Source organism: Catharus ustulatus, chromosome 9 (genome assembly GCF_009819885.2).
Source record: "Catharus ustulatus isolate bCatUst1 chromosome 9, bCatUst1.pri.v2, whole genome shotgun sequence".
In the NCBI taxonomy this organism is placed as follows: Eukaryota; Metazoa; Chordata; class Aves; order Passeriformes; family Turdidae; genus Catharus; species Catharus ustulatus.
The window spans coordinates 10,922,027-10,932,377 of record NC_046229.1 but is presented as its reverse complement, the minus strand read 5'-3'; the positions used below and the strand labels follow the sequence as shown (position 1 = coordinate 10,932,377).

Genomic DNA, 10,351 nt, shown 5'->3' with positions numbered 1-10,351 from the left:
AAGGAGCTGTGCAGGTGTGAGACAGATCGGATGGTGGCTGTGGGCCCCCATTTGTGCTGTCCTGTTTCTTATTGCATCCTAAGCCCCTAGCCCTGTGTGCTGGGGGGTCCTGCCAGCCTTTTTGAAGAGCAGCACTAAGCTCAGCTCCTTTCCCAGGGCTTGGGGACTACTGGGAACCCAAGGGAGCTCCAGAGTCCTCACACATAGAGCTCCCAGAAGTTGGGCCGTGGTCTGCTTGATCACATTATTACACACATTCACTTAAAAACCAGAAAGTCTTCCCTGGGTGATGGAGAGGGAGGTGCTGTGACCTGGTCTGCTGAGGTGAAAAGGGGAGAAAAGCTACTCCTGCTGTTAGACTTTTAACAATCATTTAATGATTCCCCAGTTAAGAGGAATGGGATCTAGTACAAATTCCAGAGGCAGGCAGCCCTAGGGAGAGATGCTGTTCTGTATTAACTCACAATCTGTAGCTTTTGTCATTGGAGTTAGTTCCTGCTGGTCTTTCTCCTTGCCCCAAGAGGAGACCTTTTGCAGGAGATGCTCTCAGGCTCTGAGAAGCACTGGGCTGAGCCGTGCTATGGGATCCTCCCCAGGATCTGCTCAGCTGTCTCCTGCACTAGAAATCTCTCCATGTGGGAAAGAGGAGTCCTGCTGCCATCTCGTGGAGCTGTTCCCACCCGGCATGGGGCTCCCGCGGGGTCTGCACAGGCCAATGGACACCAGCCTCCTCCTTCACTTTTTGGGATGCAGGGGTTCGATTGCTCGGCTCCGTCCCATCCATTCCCACTTTTCCATCCCTAGCAGAGCTCCATGCATGTCTGCAGCATCCCAACATGCACGAAAATAGGACTTCAGCCCACACCCCTTTAAAACACCTTTATGAGGTGTGGGCACAGGTCAGTCTCCACCCAGGCGCCTAATTTGAATTACTCATGCTGCAAGATGTTCCCCCAGCTCCAAACTCCTGGCTGGCTGGATCCTGCCCCTGGCCTGCCCAGTTCCCCACCACAGCCTCCCCCAGAGCCACAGGGAGCTCTGGCTGCACAGACACCCTCCCAGTCCTGTCAGGAGCAGCTGAGCGCCCTCCAGCCTGGCCACACGGGCCACCCTGGACATTTAGTGGCCTTTCTTGTTTTTCAAAACCATCCTGTAGCATGGGGAGAGAAGGCAGCACAGGGGAGCAAGCCAGTTCCCTCACAGGAAACACTCAAGGGGATTTTGTTACTGAGGGAAAATTAATTTTGCTTTACGACAACTGTGGCAGCCAGTTGTGAGCATCCTCCTCTCCCACCACTGCTGGTATTCCACCCACACAATTTCAGTCTGCACATAGGGCTGGACTGCAGGAAAACAAGCTCTGGGCCACATCCCGCTCCCTACCCTCGAGGCAAGCCTTGGGATGCTGCACTTTTTCTTCCCAGTGAACAGATCTGCAGTGCCCCTCCTCCCCACAGCTCATCTCAGAGATTTACCTGGATTTGCCAAGATATCACAACCTTTGAGCTTTCAGTGTTCAGGCTGAAGCTCTTTAGGAACACCGGCTGCACCAAACCGTGACAGTTTAGCAAGGATTAAGGGTCTGAGGCTGGGTTTTTGTAAATCCAGTAGTGCTTGGATCAGTTCTCAGCCATGTGCCTTCGGGCTCCAAGTTATTAACCTTCTGTTTCAAATAAGCCACAGGAATACGGAGGGCAGGAAAGTGGGGGCACATGCAGTACAGCAAAGCAGAGGCCAGCATATCACACAGTGCTCACAATCAGAATTAAAACTGGCTGGGACTCAGAAAACAAAACCCACACAGAAGACTGGTGCTGTAAATCACTGGCTTGCCCGAGATCTTCCTGCTCTCAGAGAGCTGTGTACACACATCACGTCCAAATTTCAAGTCACTTTTGTAGCAGTGGAAATGCCTACGAGCACATTCCTGTTTGCAAAGCTCAGGACACACTGACTCCAGAGCTCCAGCAGGCAGCACCCACTCCCTGCCTGCTGCCCTGGGCTGAGCTGGACTGAGCTGGGGAAGTGGCAACACCGCGGTGGGGAGGTGAAAGTGGGGAAAGAAAGCTGTAGCTGACACATGAGCCTCTTTCCAGAGGAAGCCTCACCATCCTGTCAGGCAGGGGCAGAGGGTTTAGCTCCAGATCCAGCCACATTCTGCAACAGCCCGAGTCCTTAAACAGAAGTTCAACACCCACAGCAATAAACAGGAATAGCAGATTCCCAGGAACAACTGTATTAATTCAGAGGTGTATATTATGGAGTGTTTAACTGATCTGTAAATACTGAACCTGTAGAAACCAGCATGAGGGCAAGTGCTGGTTAAACAGCCTTTATCACCTCTGTTCCCCAAGAGTGTTCACAGTGCCACAAACAGGCTGGATGCTGAGAAGCCCCAGCCCAGACCTCTGAAAAGGCAGATGAACACATTACAGTTCAGGAGTTACAGCACTGACTGCACAAACCAGGGGTTTCCTTAAAAAACCTGGGAGATCTCTGATGGGCCTTCTGCAGACAGAGGACCATGCCTGGATTTTATAGGTCCAAACCCTAGAAACTAGAATTTCTCAATGAAAAGGGGAAGGCTGAAGGCTCTTTCCACAGGGTAGCCCTCACACGCCATTGTCACAGTTGGAGCTGGAACTGGGATCACACCTACAGAAGACTGGATCCTGAGCAAGAGGGCTCCTGTGCCTGGAGACAGTTTTCACTTTTAAAAAACCAGGCCATCAGGCCCTTTTCAGTTAATTCTCACTTATCCCATTTACATCCCAGCCCTTCCTCTAAAACCGTGCCCATCAGGGGGTTATTCTGCTGTAAATGAGTGTTGTCACAATGGTCTGCTACAAACAGCTGTGTGGTCACCCCTGCCACTCACCCTGTGCTTTCACTTCTGTGAGGTGTTAGAGTTCTTGTTTTAAACTTCCAAATTATTTTAGTGCTTCCCAAGGACCTCCCCTCTGTGTCTCAACTCAGAACAGCAAGTTTTGTAATTGTGGATAACAGCACCCCAAAGGTGGGCAAGACCAGCACAGCCACCCACTAGCAGAACCTTTTTAGCAAAACTCCTCCTGCTTTTTAAGTGCCTACCTCTCTAGGACAGCTCCTTGTTCAAGCAGGTCCATGCCACAGCCCTCCGGAGCTTCTTCCTGGCAATTTAAAGTTGGCTAAACCTGTTCACCATTTTATTAATTAACTTGCTATGCTGTGACAGCATAAACATATCAGCAGGCAGTCCTGTGTCTTTATCCCCACTTCTCCCCCAGATAATAAAACCTAAAACCAAAAATGGATGAAGTACAGTGCAATGAGCTACTTTTTCACTAGGTGGAAGGAATTAATTTCTTGTACACATTGTATGGACCGCAAAGACTGATCATCTGAAGAGAACATTATGGACAAAAACATCCTATTTCATGGTCATTTGTAGGCTGGAGGTGATTTAAGAATATAAAGCACAGCTTTATATGGTATAAAGCATAGCTCCAACAGACAGTTCCCTTTTCTTCTGCAATTCCAGCTTTATGTTTCTGGGGTCTGGCACAGGTGTAATCCAAAAGTTTCCCTGAATATCCAGATGCAAAATATAGGCTGCTCAAAGACATACAATAACAAATAAGTAGTACTCCAAGAAAGCAAAACTACTCAGTAGAACACACAAAAGACTAAAAGGAAGAGAAACAAAATACTAGATACATATTAAAATGTTAGTTTAAACCTCTGGATTGAAGAACACAAAAGTTAGAACAAACATTTGAGCTCCCACCAAGTATCAAATAACTTTGACTTTCTTATCTCAGCTGTTTAATGGAACCAGACAGTCTGGTCATACTGCCCCACACACCTTTTCCCAGTCTTACACTTGGCTTCAGAGCCTGATAGGAGAATAGAAGTGCTGGGATGCACCAAGAAAAGCAAAACGTCCTGCAGACTTGGCTCTGTTTGCTCACTGCAAGATAAAAGAAATGGCAGAGAGGCAAAGAGACATGGAAGAGCTGTATTGTAAAATCAGTGCAAGCAACAGAACATGAACTCTGGACGTCAGGGACAAGAAGACAACATAGAAAGCAGAGAACAAGAAGAGACAGGAAGAAACAAATAATACTCAGTGTGAGATTCTGGTCTGTGACCTTGGTAAAGCACATCAACATGAACCATCACAGGATTTCACCTTCAGAACTTTAAATTAATCCATATCTACTTTATGCTCTAACGTGGCTGGTCCAGCGGCCAGGCTGGACACTTTCAGACTTGTAGACGTTAGGGGAAAAAAAAAATAAACCAAACAAGAAGTCTCTACTTTCCTCGCTTCAAAGACACAAAAGCAAAGGGGCAAAGGGGCTGACATTTCCCATAGGAGCTGAGCAAGCAGAGGCAAACACTGAAGGTCATTACAGCTCTAAGGAGGTGAGCCCCCGACACAGTCAGACAGGAAATTCGTGCAGAGGCTGCAGTAGTAGGTGGGATACACCCGCATGTGGCTGACGTGAGCCGAATCTGAGAAGTCCACAGCTTTCACAGGAACACCGAGGTGCTGCCGGGCATTGGCCATGAGCTGAACCTCGCTGGCCTTGATGATGAGATCAGCCTGGGAATAGAGGTAGAGCTCGGGCCAGCGCGAGGGCGCGTTCAGCAGGGCATCGTAGTGGCTCTCGTGGATGAAGCGGGTCAGGGGGTACAGCAGGATCCGCAGCACGACAGCCATGCTGGCAAACGTGAACAGCAGGAAATACTTGAGCAGCACGTTCATGGAGACCAAGACAGTCGCCAGGGCACGAAGGCCTCCTCGCAAGTTTCTTCTGCCAGGGGCGCTATCAAAAATGGTGCCAGCTACTCTGAGGTTCTTAAACGACTTGTGGGTGTGGAGTGCCTCGATGATGTAACGGTACAGCATGGCACCACCATTGCTAAAAACATGGAAAAGAACCGGTCTGTCTTCAATGCTGTAGTCAAAGAGCAGCTCCAGGAGTTGCCTGGCTGGGGTCTGCAGGGATCTGATGCCAAAGGTCTCAGAGAAAAATACCATCCTCCATGGAGCCGTGTAACGGATGACTGTGCACCCCTAAGAACAACAGAGGGAGACCCCACACACATTAAAGCTGTGCTGCAAATTACAGAGAGTAGGCAAGCAGCAGTACAAAGAACATGAAAATTTGGGACAGGTTTCCAACAGGAACCACAGGGCCAGAAGAAAGTCTTTAGTGTCAGCAGCAAGGCACTGACACAAATACAGATTACATGAATCATAACAGTACACAGTATTATGAAAAGGCCTCTGGCACTGACTTTGGTCATGTCTGAGACCCTTTCAAATCTTGGTGCTAACTGGCACAAGATCTGGGGACACTGCCGCCCATTTTTATGGGTGTTAATCCTCACCCAGAAGAAAACAGGCCTTTAGTATCAGGCATTTTGGTAAGAAGAGCCTGCTGTGGTACACATCCAGCTCATCACACTGAAGCAAATATATGAAGAAAGAGGAATTTCCTCCTCTCCTTGAGTGCACTTGTTTGCAGCTGTCTCTAAGACTCACCACCAACCAACACCTTGTGTAGACCTTCCTGAAACACTCCAGCTCTGCAAAGAAAGAGCTCTGACTCAAGGACTCAGAACTCTTGAGCAACTGCCTTCAAGCTTAAGTCTTTATATTTAGGTATAGATTTTGAAACAGGATCTTGGAGGAGTTTCAAAATAGAGCAGATAGAACTACATTTATAAACACTTTAGACTTTTTCTATCACCTGAGCTCACTGACATTACACACGGACAAGCACAAAGCAAAGTCACCAAAACAATCCTCCCAGAGCTCCCTAAACAGTGAATGAGGAAGAAGAGGATACCAAGTTCTCAAAAGCCTTCTCTACCATCTTGCCATGGTTACAGCTGCTTCTTCTTCGTGAGCTAAGAAAACCCATCTTCTCCTTTCCCATTTCTGTGATCTTTCTGAGAGAAAAGTATTTTCCAAGAAGTTGTCACGCTGCCCTGTAAACGTGCTCCTCATCCGCTCAGCAGCATCTTAAAGCCACTTAACTAAGTCTTCATTAGATCAAGCCAATTAATGACTCTTGCACTGGATTACACATTAACAATAGACTTGTTAATGTACAAACTTTACCACCTATAGTTGGAACAGATTTGGATAAATACAAAATTCCTTGTATGCTGACCAAGGAAAAAAAAATCTAATGTTTCACTAGGTTCCCATGCTACAAGCTGGGGTCATTCCAGTAAAATACAGTATTAGAAAGGAAAATATCATAACTTAGGGAATTGGCAGTAGGACAGATCTCTCTAGTTCAAACACAAGGGATTCCTAGTGAGCAGCTATGACTACCATAGGATGCCTGTTTGACAGACAGGATAAAATTAATTTGGCTTACAACATTTAGATGAACCATTCTCACAGGAAGGAAGAGCCAAAGGCACGACATTCCTGATGCATTCTGTCAGTTCCCACCCCAGCCTTACCATGTCTGTGCTCTGGTCTAACAGCAAGCAGTAAACACAAAATCTTTCCCTGCATGTTTACCTGTTTGGAAAACTAACGCCATTCACATCATTCCTGAATAATCCCACAACTTTAAAAGTTTTAAGATACTTCAGTGAGTCACACAGCAGCTGAAAGTTTCTCCAAGAAGTATTTCTTTCTTAGCTGCACACACAAAGCTGACATCAGCAGCTGTTAGATAACACTGCCCAGGCTGTGAGAGTCAAGGAGCTTTCAATGACAGCAGAACTCTCATTCACTCCCCGTGAGTGAGACAGGCAGGCTTCAGAGAGACTTTAACAACACGCAAAAATAAGGCAGTTTCACAGTATGACAGTGTCATGAGAATACAGGCAGGCTACTCACCTTCTGGCTGTAGATTGCGCTGTATTTGGCCAGGTATTTGTCCTGGCAGCCGGCCCAGCCCAGGAGGATGACCACAGGCTGGCGCTCGGCAGGCTCTGTCTCTGCACTGCCTCCTGAAACAAATCACAATGTTACAGCAACTGCCCGCCAGTCTACCCGAGTCACAACTTACAGCAGCCCTTAGTTCGTCAGTTTAGCTGGTTAGTAAAGTCTAAAGACAATGGTGAAGCAAGTATAAGCTTGACTTCTCGGTCAGTTACGAGCATTGCCTCACGCCAGTTTCACTACGTGGGCGTGCTCTGCAGCACAGCACAGCACAGTACAGTGCCTGCAGCTCCCACCGCTCTCCTGCGACGCAAAGCCAGCACCGAGCTGATCCCGATCCCTACGGGACGTGAAATCGCGCCTCCCGGCGAGATAGCCGCAGCTGCTGCTGCTTCCAGGGGAAAAAGGGAAGCGTCCTGCCCTGTCCTCCAGGGACTGTCAGACACCTGCTAGAGCACCAGCGCCCCACGGCTCCCATACCCCAGCCCGCTCCCCCTTCTCCGCCCGCAGAGAGCCCCCAGTCCCGGCTGTCACTGGCGTCCCCGGTCCCGCTCGCCTCCGCACCGGGGGCCTGTCCTGGCTGCAGCTCCACCACGGCCTCCTTCAGCCCGCGGGTGCCCATGGCCGCGCTCCGCGCACCGGCCGCCGCTTCCGCCCCCCCGGAAGCTCCGCCCACCTCTCTCCCCGCAGCCAATGGGAAAGGAAAGCGACCACCCCGTCTCATCATCCGCCCCGCCCCCTGCCCGCCTCCCACTTCCTTAGCAACGCGCCCTTAGCACCGGCCCAGTGCCCCGCCCACTGGCCACCCATTGGGCAGGGGGGGACGGACGAGCAGCGATTGGTTCAGCCGCGTGTCAGTCATTCTGCGGGGTAACCGCCCCCTCGGGGCAGGGGCGCGGTGTGGGGGGCTGAGGCGGGCGGGGGCCGCAGGGCCGGGATGAGGGGAATTGTAGGGCCTGGAGTGGGGATTGCAGTCAGGAGGGCGGGGGGATACGGCGGGCATGAAGAGTGAGAGGGGTTGTTGGTCCTGATCTGGGTGTTTGGCTCAGGAGGGGCTGGGCACGCGGGTCAGGGAGTGTGTCAGGGACTGTAGGGCCTGGAGTGGGGTTTGGGTGTGAGGGAGCACAGGGCCTGCGGTTGGGCTGGATCAGGCCTGTGGGATGGCGGCCTGGGCCAGGGAGTGCTGAGGTTGCTGGGGATCAGACGGGCCAGGGGCTGGATTCAGGGGCCAGTGCAGGGCCTGGCAGGGGTGAGGCAGTGCAGGGGTGGGTTTGGGGCTGTGGCTGCATTTGCAGTGGGGCTGGGAGGCGGGACATGCAGGTGAGAGAGGGGCCGGTGGGACCATGGGCTGAGGGGCTGAGCATGTACACTGAGCAAAGTGCACTGTGCGTGGGAGGACTTGAGGTGTGCCAGGAAAGAGTGAAACCTGCCAGGGAAACAAGCCCTAAGTTCTGCCTGAGGCTGGGCACAACCTTGATGTTGCAAGATGCAAAGATAACACCAAACCACTGCCACTCTGTCATTCCACGAGTCCAAGGCCATCATTCCCTGGCACCTCACACTCGGTCTGAGGCTGAAGCAGCACCAGTCTGCCTTTTGATCTCAATCTGATGATTAAGCAGTACTCTGGATGTAAAGAACTGCTGAATTGCCAGAGCCAGTTCCTAAATCACTGGGGTTTTTTTCTTGGCAGGAATAAAGCCCTGCCCTGACCCAACCTTGTTTTGATTATTAGGTCCAGTGGACTGGGTGGCAGCCCAGCACTGTTGACAGCAGAGTTTGAAGCCTACAACCAGGAGTTACATGCTGATGCTAGCTAGCACTAACAAACGATTCAGGCAAGTCATTTAACTTCTCTGTGTCTGTATGTTCCCATATGTAAAATGGTCATAATCAAAACATTAATGTACATTTTCAGAGTACTTTGCAATGTTGGCTTAAAGACTCCTATGTCAGCAAATGCTGCTATTACAGCAGCCAGAGACAGCACTGTATCCTCTGTAGCCATGTCATCATTGTATCAAACCCTTTTTTTTTTTTTTTTGGCCATTGATTCATACCCAAGCCCTTTGTATCACTAAAATCCTCACGTCCAGAGGCTGGTGCTGCTATTTCTGAGTAGTGGGGGGGGAGGGGGGTGGTTACTGCAGCTTTATAATAAAAATGGGAGAGCATTACTCCACCAGCATCTTAAACATAAATATGGAAACGTTAATTTAGAATCAATTTTGGGATGTTTCAGACTGTAAAGTTCTTTTAACTAGATATCTGTTGAGGACAGAGGAGCACTTTATGAGACTGTAAATTTCATGCAAACAGTCTCTGTGAAATACAGATTCCCCCTACACACGGGCTGTTCTCTCGATATCAATCATATGCCTTGTAAGTAATGTTTCACAAATATTCTGTAAATCACAGGAAAATGCTTGCAATAATGTGAAATATGACTTTCACTTGACTGTTTCAGCAGAGGCCCCTAACAGGCCATTCTCCTGTCAGCACTAACATTTGTTATGGCTAATAACATTTTCAATCACAACTATTTTGGGAAAATGGATTTATTTTAAACCTGCTTCCCTGCAAAGGAGGTCCTGAAAACGCCCTGCCAAGGACACAGATGCCTTACAGATCACAGACCGTTAATTCCCAAATGAAATTTCATCTCCTCTTAATTCTCAAGCACTGTTTCTTAGCCAGCTTTTTGGAGACTTTACTTGTTTGTTTTTAGGCACTGAGATACATGTTCATGTCTTAGTCATTGTTTTCAGTCTGGTTCAGATAATAGCAGTAGAAGGTTACTTTTGAGTAGCTGTCTTGGGGATACTTTGGAACTGATTTGAAATTTTGCTCCAGATACTAGGAGAAAGGGCTTGAGAACTTTGTAGATAGGAAATTGGTAATCTCGATAATATTCTTACATTGAAAAAAACTTCTTGCTCTGAAACACAAAGATTTATGTAATTTTAACTCTTTTTCTCAATAAACCACACTTAAATAAAACCTAAAATAGTGCTTTTGTTAGGTAGGAAGTCCAATAAGTACAGTAGACAAGGTATGAATTCCTTTCTTATCCTTAGGCATGTTGATACAGCTTGGTGGAGGACAGGACACCTGTGTTAATGCCACTGTTTGTGACCTTATCCCTCTTTCTGCATCTGTGTGTGGGCACAGATCCTAGTGTTTAACTTCAAGGTTCCTTGAGACTGGTCAGTGTCCTCCAGCCAAAGGCATGCACAGCTGTGGGATTGCCACACAAATGGAGAGCTTAGTCCCTGACATTCCATCTCCCTTACTAAGTGCACATTCACTTTTGTCAAGCTGCACTAGGGGATATCATACTGAGCCAAAAGTCTGCCAAAGACACTTGGGAAAATGTAGTTTTCTTTATTCAAGACCTGTGTGAAGAGATAGAAGGAACTTCAGGCAAGGGATGTTTCTGGAGCTTCTGTTTTC

General features: G+C 48.7%; 1 protein-coding gene across 1 annotated transcript; it reads right to left on the bottom strand.

The window, feature by feature from the left end:
* Window positions 1-3,983: 3,983 nt before the first annotated feature.
* TMEM53 (transmembrane protein 53) lies at window positions 3,984-7,564 on the bottom strand. Its single transcript, XM_033068060.2, has 3 exons — window positions 7,463-7,564; window positions 6,854-6,966; window positions 3,984-5,062 (listed from the first exon to the last, which is right to left on the bottom strand). The coding sequence occupies exons 1-3, from the start codon at window positions 7,518-7,520 to the stop codon at window positions 4,400-4,402; spliced, it is 834 nt and encodes a 277-aa protein (XP_032923951.1). The 5' UTR covers window positions 7,521-7,564; the 3' UTR covers window positions 3,984-4,399.
* Window positions 7,565-10,351: the final 2,787 nt, after the last annotated feature.